Source organism: Aethalodelphis obliquidens, unplaced genomic scaffold, assembly GCF_003676395.1.
Source record: "Aethalodelphis obliquidens isolate GAN/ISIS:26980383/991018 unplaced genomic scaffold, ASM367639v1 scaffold37, whole genome shotgun sequence".
NCBI classification, from domain to species: Eukaryota; Metazoa; Chordata; class Mammalia; order Artiodactyla; family Delphinidae; genus Aethalodelphis; species Aethalodelphis obliquidens.
This window is the reverse complement of record NW_020837981.1, coordinates 6229302-6243833: the sequence shown is the minus strand read 5'-3', so window position 1 is coordinate 6243833 and position 14532 is coordinate 6229302. Positions and strand designations below refer to the sequence as shown.

Genomic DNA, 14532 nt, shown 5'->3' with positions numbered 1-14532 from the left:
ATAGATTCAAGAAAATTACACAGGTCAACAGGAGAAACAAACAGACCAGAAAAAGGAAGATGGACAGCAGAATTGCAGGCCTCTTTGTATCCTTGCAGCCATAGAGCAGAGACCAGAGCTCAGACCAGTTCTGCCCAAGCAGCAGCATAGTCCTGGCAAGGACTCAAGTCCCACCTTTGGGGAACCTGGCAGTGAGGGCCCCTCCTTAGGATAATGATGCCAACCTGGGCTGGTCAGCACAGGTGGGGGTGGGTTGTGCATGATGGCTAACCTGGACTTCCTTGGCAAGCTCTTGAGTCCTGCCGGTGGCTCCTTTTCTTGCTGACTCTGGGCAGGGACTGCGTGAATAAACTCTGTGCCCGTGTTTATACATTGCTCACCTGTGCTAGCGGACGCCACCCCTGCAGGGCTGAAAGCCAATGGTAGATTCTCTAGGGCAAGAAGGCCCAGCCAGTGGGGGGACAGCACAAGCTTTGAAGTCAGCGAGACCTGGGGTCAGACCCTGCTCAGCCACCTGTTATCCGTGTGGCCTTGAGTAACTCATTGGCTCCCCGCTCAGGCGTGGAGCTGTCACCACCACGTGGGGACAGAAGCCTCTCCCTTGCGGAGTTATCACAAGGACTAGATGAGATTTCAGGTCTAAACCACCAAACACAGTGTCAGGCTAGCTGGAAGAAAGGCTGCATGGAAGGGATGGGATCTGGCATGATTCACCTAAGAGATGCCGCTTGCAGCCCACCAACTCCTGAAGGAAGACACACAGCCAAGGGGAACTGGGAAGAATCCCAGTCTCCACCTCACACCAGTGTGACCTTGGAGAAATCGTTTACCCTCTCTGGACGCCTATTCCTTCATTTGTCAGACAGGGATAATCCCCGATTTGCAGGTTCCTCCTGAGGATTGGGTTCCTCCTGAGGTTCCTCCTCCTTCCTAGACACGGCGTCTAGGAAGTGCTTAGTTCAGAGCCCAGCACGGAGTCATCAAGTGAGGTACCGTTCCTTCCCCGAGGCCACCAGCATGCCCTGGCCAAACCGTAGCTCAGGTCCTCTCGCCAAGGGCTTCCTCCCAACTCCCTCTCTCTCTCAGGCTTCAGGCATTCTCCTTCAGAGGAGTGAGACAGAAACAGCAGCCCTGGGAATTCCCTGGTTGTCCAGTGTTAGGACTCCATGCTCTCACTGCCAAGGGCCCAGGTTCGATCCCTCGTTGGGGAACGAAGACCCCACAAGTCGTGCAGCGCAGCCCCCAAATTTTTTTAATTAAAAAAAAAAACAGGGCTTCCCTGGTGGCGCAGTGGTTGAGAGTCCGCCTGCCGATGCAGGGGACACGGGTTCGTGCCCCGGTCCGGGAAGATCCCACATGCCGCGGAGCGGCTGGGCCCGTGAGCCATGGCCGCTGAGCCTGCGCGTCCAGAGCCTGTGCTCCGCAACGGGAGAGGCCACAACAGTGAGAGCCCCGCGTACCGCAAAATAAATAAATAAATAAATTAATTAATTAAAAAAAACCAAAACAGCAGCCCGGTCCACATCCTCACCAAGACCTGTCAGGCCTGTCTCTCAGGGCCGGTTGTCCCTGACGGTGCCCGTGAGGTCTTTGCCAAGAGCTGCTGGTTGACACAAGCCTGCTGAGATGGCAGGTCAGTGCCGGGCTGTGTGTGGAGCAATGGGGTCGGAGCTGGGCTTTAAAGGGCCCTGGCTGGGTGCAAGGTGCTACAGGTATTATCTGTCTATTAGTTATCTGTGCTGCATAGCACATGACCCAACACCGAGGGGCTTAAAGCAACAAGCATCTATTATGTCAGGCTTTCTGTGGGTCAGGTGTCTGGGCGTGGTTTAGCTGGGTGCCCTGGCTCAAGGTCTCTCGGGAGGTTGTAGTCAAGGCGCCAGCTGGGCGGCAGTCACCCCAGGGCTGCCCAGATCACAGTGGACAGTAGGTACACTCAGAAGCGTGTTTCCTCAGCTCCACTCTGTGACCAGGTGGCTGGGGGGTGAGCCCCGTCCTGCCCTGCTGCCTGCTCCCCAGGGGCCCACAGCAGCCTGGATTGTACAGGTGACCTTTATTATTATTTTTTTAATTAATTAATTTAGTTTTGGCTGCGCTGGGTCTTTGTTGCTGCGCACGGGCTTCTCACTGCGGTGGCTTCTCTTGTTGCAGAGCATGGGTTCTAGGCGCGTGGGCTTCAGCAGTTTTGGCACGTGGGCTCACTAGTTGTGGCTTAGTTGCTCCGCAGCACATGGGAATCTTCCTGGGCCAGGGCTCGAACCTGTGTCCCCTACATCGCGGCAGGTGGATTCTTAACCACTGCGCCCACCGGGGAAGCCCTGCACAGGTGACCTTTAAATCCCAGCTGGACTCTGAAGAGGAGTTTCTCCAGACCTCCCCCTTGAGGCCTCTCTCTGCTCACTGTGCCCACCACCACCCTGGGCCTTGAGAGAAACCTCCCCTGCCCACCTCTTCCTGACTCCCACAGTGCTCTGCTTCAGACCACGCTCGGGACCAGACACACCCATGTTTCCTGGAAGCAGCAGAGGGAGGCTGATGCATTGAGAATGACTTCGAGAAGCCTGGGAATGCCTCGGGGGAATTCCCCCAGAGAATGACGTGATCACGGTGGCCTGTTAGCAGGCTCTGGTTCACTTTTTCGGTTCTCACCCAAGAACCTCTCTTCTGGGCTCCCTGTCAGCTTCCCATGACAGATGCTCTCCTGGACCCCAGTCCCCCAGATGGAACCAAGAGAAATGGAGTCCAAGGCCTCCTACCTAAGGCACATTGTCCCAGGGACAGACACTGGCATTGATCGTTCATGAAAACCCTACCCCATGACCACAGCAGGGCCTCCTTCACTCCCAGCCCCTCCTGGAAGGCTCTTCAGGACCCCTGTAACTTCATACCCTATGGCGACCACAACATTCACCCCTGCCCGGCACACAGGCAGCCTGGGAGAGGCCGGAGGTATTCTGTATCTGAGGGCAAGGCTCAGGCCCGGCATTTAGTAGGTGCTCTGAAAACATGTCTGCTGAGTGAATCTTGTAGAAAGGGCCCTGGCAAGTGTGAAGAGAGGGGTTTGACCACAGTTCCAGCTCTTTGAGGCTGTGTGACCATGGACAAGCTTCTGTCCCTCTCTGAGCTTCAGTTCTCTCATTTACACAGTGGAGATCAGAGCTTATAAACTATTGGCTCAGAGGCCCTAGCTAGGTTGTAAATATGTTGTTTAGGGCTCATTCAGGGTTTAATTTGATTTTAAAATGAGTTCCCAACATTTAAAAGTTAGGAGATTTCCACTAAACATAATGTTTTTAGTTTTTATTGAAAAATGAAAAGATCTGGCTACACTGGACCCATTGTCCACATACAAAAATCGACTGGCCTGGGCAGGAGCTGCCCCTTTAATTGTGGTGTTTGGACACAGTCCCACGTCCACGTATTCCCTATAGCCTTGCCCAGCACACTTCACCCCAGTGTGTCTCTGCCTGGCCCCAACCAGTATATGAGTTTGCAACCCCTGGATGTCAGCATGTCCTGACTGTTCTTTGGCTCTGTGAGGCCTAAAGATGGCATTACAGGGTCCCTGAGTGATGAAATCCATTAACACCCTGGATAAGAAGCCACTCGGGCTGAGTGGAGAGAAACTGCCGTTTCTGAGGATGACACAGAGTCTATAAATAGCCATAGAGGCTGAGTGGTGACACCTACCCCATCTCACCTGGGGATGGGCATGTTCCAGTTCATGGCTCAGCCCAGAGACAGTCCTTGCTCCTGACGCCACTGAGGTCAGCACAGGTAGAAATGATTTCACAGCTGAGCCTGTGGGGAAGGTGGAATTTTCTCTGGTTCAGGCAAGAGGGAGTGATGATGTTTGATTTTTCAAAGAGGGTAGAAGGTGTAACATGGTGGGGATGAAGGATTGCACCATCCCTGGCTCCCCAGTACTACCCAACAATGTTAGACCTCAGCCTGGCCTTCAGGATTTTCTGTGATTGCCACGCCCCTTCCCCTGCCAAGCTCATGGTCAATATTGTAGCCTTTCTTTGAAGATGACCTGACCTCTCCTAGCTCTGGGCTGGCTTTGGCTTATTCCCCCCGTGGAATCTCCTCTCTGTATCTTTTTGTCTCTGCCCCTCAAATGCAGTTGTCTCCAGGCTGACCCCCTAGGCAGAAACAATTTCCCCTGTCCCCTGAGTTCCACAGTCCCCCAGCTAACTCAGTTTCTATCTTGTTGTGTCGTCTGTCCAAGGTTTGTCTCTCTTGCCCTCCCCACCCTGTCCCAATTACCAGCTCCTCAACGATAGTGACATACGCAAACCCTGATCCTGGAGTCAGACAGATTCCTCCCAGCTCCAACACTGCCCTTGGGCAACTCACTCCCCAGCTCTTGGGGCCTTGCTTCCCTATCTGTGCAATGGAACTGCTTCTCAGGCTGCAGTGGAGAGCAGCCAAGCTAAGGGCTAGGCAAGGGCTTTGGGAACTAAAGTGGTTACATGAATGAAAGCAGTTCTTCCCTGGGTTAGGGCTGCTCGTACTCCATTGGGTGGGAGATAAACTGAGGCCCTCCAGGAGCCGGCTTGAGAGACAATAGGGGACCACTAATATATTTGGCATAGCTAAGGATTATGTGAGCCAAGGGCCTGGAACTGATATGTGGGGTGATTCCTCTCTTCTTCTTTTGAATCTGCAGTATGCACTGATACAGGGGAGTATCTGCGAGATGTGCTGAGGCCCCAGATGGGGCAGGGAGCAAGCCAGCTTCCTACTCAGGCCTGTTCTACTTCAGGGAACAATCACAAAAAAAGGAGAAGCCATTCCCCAGAACAGAGTGAGGCCCCGTCCTGGGCTGGGACCTGGGGAGCATCTGGGTTCCAGGATGCAGCTGGAGTATCATTGAGTGCAGGCCCCTCCTGGGCCAGGAATAGAGAAGGGGACTATGGACTTCCAGAAAAGGGTCAAGTCAGCATTCTCATGAGGTTAAGACACTTTGACCCCTTGAATTGGCTTGGGTCAGCATTTTGCTTCCTGACCCCTTCCCAGGAGTCAATTCAGAGCCTGGGGCAGGTCAGTTTAGAGCTGGTCCCAGCTGAAGTCCACCTGATTCCAAGGCCCAGACCCCACCCTCTTCTCTGGCCCCTCAGAACTCTGAGCCCCTGCAGCTGAGGCCCATTACTGACTGAGTCCCAAACCCTGAGCAAAGACCATCTGGACGGGACTTCCCCGGTGGCAGTTGTTAAGAATCCGCCTGCCAATGAAGGGGACACGGGTTCGAGCCTTGGTCCGGGAAGATCCCACATGCCATGGAGTAACTAAGCTCGTGGGCCACAACTACTGAGCCTGTGCTCTAGAGCCTGCAAGCCACAACTACTGAGCCCACGAGACACAATTACTGAGCCCACGTGCCACAACTACTGAAGCGCACGTGCCTAGAGCCCACGCTCTGCAACAAGAGAAGCCACCGCAATGAGAAGCCCACGCACCACGACAGAGTAGCCCCCGCTCGCCGCAACTAGAGAAAGCCAGCATGCATCAACAAAGACCTAATGCAGCCAAAAATAAAAATTAAAAAAAAAAATGACACATACACACACGAAAGAATCAGAGGTTTAAAAAAAAAAAAAGACCATCTAGACTCTGTCCATCACTGAATCACTGATGCTCATGGCACAGTACTTAACAGCTGACAGAGTCCTCTCTCTCTTCATTTTATCCTTGGAACAGACCTGGAAAACAAGCAAGGTAGGGATTAGCATCACCCCCTATTCTGCAGAGGGGAAACTGAGGCCCAGAAGGTCTGGGAGGACTGGCAGAGGCTGGCTGCGGAGACTCCAGGGTTCCCCTACCTCTAGGCAGTGCCTTCATCTCTCTGGGCCTCATTTGCACATACGGAGAGTGCAGCTGTTGGCTCGGATGCTCTCTCAAGTCCCCTGCCTGTCATTCATTTCCTGTGGGCCTCCCATGCCCCCAGGCTTCTGGGAAGCCCACCTCAGCATGTGGGGTAAATCCCCCTCACTGTGGTTTCTCCCGCTCAGTTCCCCTTCTCTTCCTGTCTTGCCTTCTTGCTTTTCCTTGGACTGGTCCCTGTGGTACGTTATCTGCAGGTGCAGTTTTGGGGTGAGTGGGGGTGGGAGGGGAGCTAGCAGCCATCTGTCCTGGTTGCTGGGGGTCAGGGCTGTCAGTCTATGGGGTCGGGGAGGAAGAGCCAGACCCAGTCCTGGTGGAGGACTGGGGGCCTGGTAAGAGCACGACAGGCCCAGGCTGAGTCTGGAAGAGGGACTGGTTTCTAGAAGCATCTGGAGACAAGCCCAGGATAGGACAAGGAGGCCGGTGGTCACCATGGGAGGTGCCTGCCTGCCACCTCTCGCTCTAATCCCGCTTCTCATCTCCACCTTTCTTTGACTGACTCTCAGTGCCACGGTCTCTCCTGGTCCGCCTGTCTGTCTACAGGGCCTATGGGGCGAGGGGCAGCCGTACAAAAGTCTCAAACGTAGACTTTTGTTATATTCAATGAAAACATATGGATGCTCGTATTTTGGAGTTAACCACGTTTTAGCATTTTCCCCTTTTTTCATCTATTGGGACCCTCGCAAAATGGAACCGGCCTCCTTTTGCGAAGTCTTGTCTGCCCCTCAGGTCTCTGGCCCTGGTTGGGGTGTGTTCAGTAGACTTCACGCCACACCGCCCCACCGGCCGGGCTGCGCTGTCCGCTGGGGCCAGCAGGGGCCGCCCGCGGTCAGGCCGGAGGGGGCGGGATGGAGGCGGGGCCACGAGGCCGGCTGGGCCAATAAAGGCGGCTGCACGCCGCTGCGGCTAACTCCGCCCTTTGGGCGCCCGTGACCCTCGCTTCTGGAGTCTCTGCTGGCCCGTGGCTCTCCTGCCCGGACCCGCACCCACGATGCTGGCGCTGCGCTGCGGCCCCCGTCTGCTCGGCCCCCTCTCCGGCCCGCGCTCCGCGCACCTGCGCCTACCCGCGGCCCGCGCTTGCAGCAGCGGCTCCCGAGACCCGTCCTCTTCCTCCCGGAACCCGCTCGTGTACCTGGACGTGGGCGCCGACGGGCAGCCGCTCGGCCGCGTGGTGCTGGAGGTGAGACCACCGGACAGGACCGTGCTGGACTGGGCGTGGGGGACGGTCGCGGAAGAGCTCTGGACCCCGGGCCGGCGCTGTGCCGGGCTCGCTGAGTGACCTTGCTTCCTGCTCCTGGGCTCTGGGCCTCAGTTTCCCCATCTCTAAGGACGGGCATCAGATTGGTCTCTTCAGGCCTCCCCTCAGAACTTTGGACTAGTGGAGGCGGGAGGGAGGCCCCTGTGGAGGAGAAAGCTCAAGGTCAGATCGTAGGCTAGGAGGGCCCGCCCCGTTGGCCGGGGTCGGGAGGGGCTCCGAGACTTAACGGGGCGGGATCCTAGGCCCGGAGCTTCGAGATGGGTTTCGGGGGCCTGCGGGGTCCGGGCGGCGGGCCCGGCTGGGCGCTCACACTGTGGCCCTTGCCGCAGGCGGAGCGGGCCCCAGCCCCGCCCTCGCCATTGGGCTCTCGGCGTAGCAAAGGTGGTTTCGGGCCGCCTCCTCTCCCAGCAGGGCGGCTGGCCCGGCCTTGGGCTCCAGCCACCAGAGCAGGCATAGAGCTCCTGGAGTCGGGGCAATGTGCTCTGAGCTCATCGCCACAACTCCATCCCCAGCCACCCTTCCGAGGTGACACTGTGCGTCTGCCCGGCTCTTCGGGCCTTTTTGAAAAACAGAGCAAGAAACACACCTAGTAGTCCGGAAGGTAACAGAGGAGAAGCCTGGGTATAGCCCTCAAGCCCATTTTGAACAAAGGGGCCTCAGTTAAGCTTCAGTTCACTCTTCTGGAAAATGGAGAAGACCTTTATTTTAAAGGTTCGGTGCCAGTGTGGCTCTTGCAGCTGGGAGGCAAGAGGCAGGCTTAGATGGGACTCCAGCCTCCCCTTTCCCCGCCCCTCCTGCCTCTCTCTGAGCCTCGGTTTCCCATCTGCCCATTGAGGAGCTTGGACTGGCTCCTCCCCAGGGCCCTCTCTCCAGGCCTTGAGTCTCTGATGCTTTGGGCCCAGCTGAAGTGGCTCTGCCAGTTCTGCCCCTAGAAGTAGTCCGGGATGGTGTTGGCATCTCTTCTGACAAGCTAGGAAATCGAGGCCGCCTCCTCCCCGCCTGGAGTTCAGGAAGCAGCTGGCAGAAACGATAGCTGCTTAGGTGGCCTCCCACGGAGGGCTGGGAGTGACAGGAATGTGCTTTCCCCCTCTCCTGGGCCGCCGTGCGGGTTGGGTCCCTCTTTCACCTGCCTCTGGACTGACCGTCTTGTCCCTCTTCTCTCCCCACAGCTGAAGGCAGATGTCGTCCCAAAGACAGCAGGTAAGTCAGGGCCCAGGGCCTTCTGAGTCCAGTCTGGATGGAAGAGAGAGGGGCAAGGCAAGGTGGGTGGGGTGGTGAGAGCAGTTGGGGCATGAGAACCGTGACTAGATGGGAGTTCCACGTGTGGCTCAGCTGCTGAGTACCCTGGGGCAGCCACTGGTCCTCTCTGAGCCTTAGGGTCGGCCCCGCCCACCTGTGCAGTAGCAGCCTCTGAATCAGGAGAAGATACACATACATGTCCTCTGGGACAACTTCCTCCCTCCTGGTGCCCGACGGGGCAGGCTGGTGGGTTCGCAGCCCTTGCCTGGACTCCCTGCCCCGCTGACCCGGTGCTGGAACAGCCAGGAGCATGTGTTCCTGCCACAGTGCTCGGACACTGAAGTCAGGGCGCCAGATGACTTGTCCCAGGTCACACAGCCAGCGCAGACCCAGGGGCGGGGGTCTTTCCATGTCCCGGCGGGGCGTAGGTCGAGAGGGCGCCGGCTGGAACAAGTTGTGGCCCCTGGGTTGAGGCCTGGCCCTGCTGACCTGCCTCTTCCTTCAACCCTCAGAGAACTTCAGAGCCCTGTGCACCGGGGAGAAGGGCTTCGGCTACAAAGGCTCCACCTTTCACAGAGTGATTCCGTCCTTCATGTGCCAGGTAGCGGGGGCATCTCCCTGCCTTGGGTTCCTCTTCTCTAAATGGGAATAGTGACGGGGACGCCTCGGAGGGTTCTCATGAGGAGTAACCAGTGTGCATGTGCCTGGAAAGTACTGAATGGAGGGCAGCTGCGGTCACTCGCTCGGCCTGTCCTCTTACTCCGAGAGGCCGGAGCTTTTCCTGGCTGCCACAGAGCCTTCCCTGCCCCAGGAGTTAAGCAACAGGGCAGGCGGCCGGACGGGCCCTGCCTGGCGGGGTCTGGAGAGTGAAGCAGTGGAGGGAGAGCAGGCATCGGAGTGTGGATGTGCTCAGGGTTAGATCTGAAGGCTTTGGAGGACCAGCACATTCAGACAGTCTCTGCCCGTGCCCCACAGTGTGTCCCACTGAGCACTTGGCATGGGAGATAAGGCTAGAGAGGAGGAGGAGGGAGGAGACTGGGCACAGACAAGAACACACAGGTCTGGACTTGGAGCCTCTCTCCAGAGAAGGGCATCTTTCCCGGTTAAATGAGTCTGTTCTTTAGTCATATGTTCTGCCTCTTTTCAAAAGCATTAGCTTTGCTGTGTCAGATGTTCTGCAGGTAGGTGTTGAAAGCGGGAACTTCCCCCAGGGCCAGGACGGGGCCAGGACCCGAGCTCTGCTGGGGGTTGTCCTGTGTGAGGTCAGACTCTGCTAAGACAGGGGCTAGTGTCTGAGGCCAGCAAAACCTAGAGGCAGGGGCATGGATGTCATGACCTCTTTGAAGTCCTTTCAGCCTGGAATTCTCCTCCCCCCTTCCCTCCACCCCGACCTGGTGGCTGTCCTCACATCGTGGTGAGTGGCAGTGGGTTGAATGTGACAAATTCAGGGAGGGGTGAGGGCTGTGGCTGTGAGACAGGCCTGGCCCCGCCCCGTGGCTCTCAGCTGGGCGGCTCCCGGCTCTGCCCGAGGCTGTGGATGAAGCAGGAGCTGAAGTGCGTGTCCCAGCCGGGCTAGGGTCTTCCTCGGAACCACAGCAGGCAAGGGCAGAGACGCCAAAGCTGGAGGGCTCTCGGAGCATGGGATGGTAGCACCGGGACGCCCAGGCCAGGGTTTGGAATCGTCCCTCTCTGGGGACACATTGGCATTTAAGGATGCTTCAGCGGGCAGGTCAGGTCACCCGTGTCACCTGAGGATCCCACCTCAGGAAAACAGCAACATGACCATGGCCGGGGGCTGGGGCTCTGCTGCAGCTGGCAGCCCCTGGGCTCTTCTGGCCATGGCTCCCATGGAAGCCTCAGGCGAGCTGTGAGGAATGACGCCAGCCCTGGCTGGGCTCTGTCCTGGGCCTGGTGAAGGGGAGATGCTGGGACAGGGAGGGGGACTCAGTGTGGGGAACTGGCTCTGTGCTGGCTGCTGCCGCTTCCCACAGACCACACTTGGGAATGAGGGTTCCTGGTTTTCTCCCTATTTACCCTCCAAGAGTTGTGGGTAGAAAATTCTAGGTCACTAAGAAGCATCTCAGAATGGCCGAGATGTTTTTAAGGATGATTTAAAAACTCGCTCAGACAAAAATGAATCATTCGGAAACCAGGGTAGTTATTGTGGCAGAAAATATCTAAGCTTTATCTTATTGTTGCTTATTTTCCTTAGTATTGTATTAGTCCTTCTATCATTGGATGTTTTTTGACCTCTTTGCCTGAGGGCTTCCGGCTGGGTGGGCCCTGGGTGGGCTGGGGGCTGCGTCCTAGCGCTGGAGTAGCACCCCTCTGCCAGCTCTGGTGGCGACGTCTCAGCCATGCTCTGTGCTCGCAGGCCGGGGACTTCACCAACCACAACGGCACAGGGGGGAGGTCCATCTACGGGAGCCGCTTTCCTGACGAGAACTTCAAACTGAAGCACAAGGGGCCAGGTGAGTGCAGGTCGCCAGTCCCGGGGCCATGTGCCCCGAGCTATGACCCTGCCTCTGCCATCCCAGCAGGCCTGGAGGCTGCAGCCTGATTGCCGCATATGATTGCTCCATATCTGACGTTGCTCCTTCCTTCCTTCGATGCTCTGGGTGGGCTTGTTGGGTTTTCCTAGAGCTTTTTCATTCTGAGCTCTCAGTTTCAAAACTGAACCTTCCTTTGAGAACCTGGGGGAGAGAGCCTTTAAGCAAAACCCCAGCGTTGTGTCAGACCCAAGGCGCGACATGGGAAAGTCTAGAGTTCAGGGCTGGGGGTCCCGCTCCAGCTCTACCACTGAGAGCTTCCACGAGGCCCTTTTCTCTCGTGGCGGCAGAGGCGGACAGGCCCTGGGGAGCTGCGTCCTCTGGGCCCTGGTTCCCTCTTCTGAGCCCCAGGATCTTCCGGCTCAAGCATCTTTGATGTGGTTTTCCCCATCTGCTCATCTGAGTGACTCCCGTGTGAGATGCCTCCTGGGGGCAGCCTGGTCATCCTGCTTGTGTTTGCAGGTGTCCTGTCCATGGCAAATGCAGGCCCCAACACTAACGGCTCCCAGTTCTTCATTTGCACCATAAAGACAGACTGGTGAGTTGCTTGCTCCCGGCTCCAGGCCCTCTGGGAAGATGGGGTGGCCTTGCAGCTGGAGGGGGAAAGCTAGTTTGAGGCTGGACTCTGCTGTGGGACAGTAGCCCTCACCCAGGCTGTGTGTCTGTATGAGAGAAGGAGAAGGTTTGTGAAAGGATTGAGGGAGAATTTGGGTTATTCTTGTAACTGTCTTTATTGAGCTTCCCATTGTTACTGTCAGATGGAGTTTTCTCAGTGTGTTCTGTGCACATGTGCGTGCGCACGCGCACACACACACACACACACACACAGAGGAAAGGATTCTTTTACCAAATATATTTGTGAAATGCTGCGGAACATACTAGGCCTCAAGATGGCCTGTGGCAGAAACCTGTTGCCTTGGTTTACCCGCTATTTCCCTGGCTTCCTTGACCTTGGAATGACCTTGGGAAATGCTGCAGGAGGCGTTTGGATATCACACCGGACTTCTCATCAGGCCTTAGCATGGGCCTGCAAATAGCTACCAGCCCCTTGTATTTTAGGGATGTTTCCCAAGTAAATTTTCCACTACCTAGTAAGTTTCTCTGCCCAAAGTCCCCTGTGTCCTAGCCCTGAGGCATCTCAGGGAGGTGAGGGGACAGCAGCTGGCCTGGAGCTAAGACTAAATAAAGCCCATTTCCAAGGACTTTAGGGAGACCTGGGTAGTGGGGGTTACTAGTGGTCTCTACCCTCCGAGCCAGAGGGCCGTGGATGTCAGGGTGGGCAGGTTGGTGCTGGCTCTGCCTGCCCTCCTTCCGTGGAGCCCCTGGTGGATCCTGAGGTGTAACCAGTTTTGGCCTTGCTGGCCCTGCCTTTTAGATTCTTGGGACTGTCTCGGATTGAGAGCTGCTTGGGACTCGCATCCGTTCACCACACGTATTATCTTGGCTCTCACCTCAGAATTTATGACTGTTAAGATAGTTCCATTTACACAGACCTCTTATTTCTTCAGAGTAGTTCAATATCCCTTTATCTCCCTGTGCAGAACGAGAATAATTCGCTTTTTGTAGGTGAGGTTCCCAGGCTTCAGGTGAAGTGGCCTGGGATTAGGTCACACAGCAGGCGAGGCAGAACGTAGCCTGGGAGGGAGCCGTCCTCTGATGCGTTCTGGGGGGCTCAGCAAGGCTCGATACCCGAGCTGTGAGAGGCGGGGCCAGCTTTTCGGTGTGGGTTCCTTTCAGAACTGCTGTTTTTGGTAAGTAGTCCCGTGACCAAGGGGCTGTGACCCTGGGCGACACTGCACCACCCTCGCTTCTGCTTACCTGGCTCACCTCTCCTCGCAGGCTGGATGGCAAACATGTTGTGTTTGGCCATGTCAAAGAGGGCATGGATGTCGTGAAGAAAATAGAATCTTTCGGCTCCAAGAGTGGGAAGACATCCAAGAAGATTGTCATCACGGACTGTGGCCAGGTGAGCTAACCCGCCACGGCCAGGGCTCTAGGCCAGCGGCAGCTGCAGGCAACAGGGAGTTGACTCACCCAGGCGGCCGCCTCGGGCTCCCAGCGCAGGGGTCCCCTTGGAGTTGCCTGTGCTCCCTCCACCTTCTCTGTGCTTCCGGAAGGCCTCTCAGGAATGTCAGACCTCACAGGACCCACCGGGCTGCTTCCCCAGTGCCTGATCTTCCCCAGCGCCCTGTTTCTGGACACCCGTCACGGACACTGTGTCACTGCTCCTCGTCTGGCGTCTCCTGTGATCACCCGGCCCAAGTTCACCTGTGCCTTGGACGTTGAGGGTGGTGATGGGTGAGCTCTGAAGGCAGTTTCTGCCTTTTCTTTGGCCAAGGGGGAAAGCCAGTTGCTGTAAAGGACTGTAGTAGCTGTTTAATGTCGTCTTCCTAATCGGAATAATTTAGCAAGACTCCCTGGAGCTGGAGCTGTGGCACTAACTACTCCAGGCTGTGGTGTGACCTGACATTGGTGGCACAGGCCACGAGCTTGGCCTTTGGAGCACAGTCTGGGCGTTTGCGAAGGTGCCACGGCTGCGACCTTTTATCCCAGTCACTGTGAATCCCATTGGTTTGCTGTTCTTGTGTTTGGGGAGAGTCCATGGGGGTAGAATCAGCTGAACCTGGGGACAGACCCACTGCGAGCTGTGCCTAGTCAATGTGAATTCCCCAGTTGAAAACAGAAATGACTTGTAAGTGCCGTGTGGTCTGGAAGGAAGTCAGTGTGTCTTCCCTGGTGGGCTTTGATTTCTTCCGTGTGTCTTATAAATTATATCTACTGATTATATACACAATAGACTTCTGGAACATTTCTTTGTGTTGAGCTTAAATGTGAAAATAAATCCTGTTTTCTGTGAAAGACTGGGGTCCGTGCTTTAGGAAGCAGTGTCTGTAACAAGTATTTGGAGCTGACGTTTATTGTTACCACCGTCACTCAGTGCTCCACGGAGGGCCTTTCCGTGGACTCTCAATCCCCCCAGCAACCTATGAGGATGTTCTCACCATCCTGCTTAACAGACAAGGAAGTGGACTCAGACAAACTGTCTTAGCGTTCACAGCCCATCAGACCCCTGGTGCCGCCTCTGGGTGACGGAGCCTCAGTTTTGCTCAGCTGTATAATGGGGTAACAGTGCCCACCTCACAGGGTGATCAGGGTCAGACGTGATCTGTGTAAAGTGCACAGCTCGGGCCCTGGCACACGGTCTTAATAAGGCTCTGGAGTGATGAGGACAATATTTCCTGTGTGTCTGGGTCTTAGAGGAGGAGGAGCTGTGATTATCTCGGGCTAGACGTGGACTTTACTACCCTCGATGTGCTGTTTAAATTTGGAGTTAAGTTACAGGTGTTTCTGAATTCACAGGGAGAGCAGATTGGGGGGTGGGAGGAGGGCTAAAAATTTCCTTAAACAGCCAAGGGAGGCACAGTCCGAATACCAGAAGAATCACAGCGTAATTAGCATTGCCTCACATTGGAGTTCCCTGAGTCTGATGATGTGTGGTCACAGGTCCTGGAAGGCATTCTGAGGTCACAGTGGCTGGACTTGGGTCATCTGGAATATGCGGTTCCCTGAGTTATGTGAGGTCACAGATAGATGTAGTCA

General features: G+C 56.1%; 1 protein-coding gene and 1 long non-coding RNA gene across 2 annotated transcripts; one reads left to right on the top strand and one right to left on the bottom strand.

The window, feature by feature from the left end:
* Window positions 1–2248: 2248 nt before the first annotated feature.
* LOC113632541 (uncharacterized) lies at window positions 2249–8115 on the bottom strand. Its single transcript, XR_003437852.1, has 4 exons — window positions 7731–8115; window positions 7019–7285; window positions 5568–5705; window positions 2249–3801 (listed from the first exon to the last, which is right to left on the bottom strand). It is a non-coding gene; the product is annotated as an uncharacterized LOC113632541 (long non-coding RNA).
* On the top strand, window positions 6792–13020 carry PPIF (peptidylprolyl isomerase F). The gene is made up of 6 exons (XM_027129749.1): window positions 6792–7066; window positions 8314–8344; window positions 8896–8984; window positions 10758–10854; window positions 11395–11470; window positions 12772–13020. The coding sequence occupies exons 1-6, from the start codon at window positions 6878–6880 to the stop codon at window positions 12905–12907; spliced, it is 618 nt and encodes a 205-aa protein (XP_026985550.1). The 5' UTR covers window positions 6792–6877; the 3' UTR covers window positions 12908–13020.
* Window positions 13021–14532: the final 1512 nt, after the last annotated feature.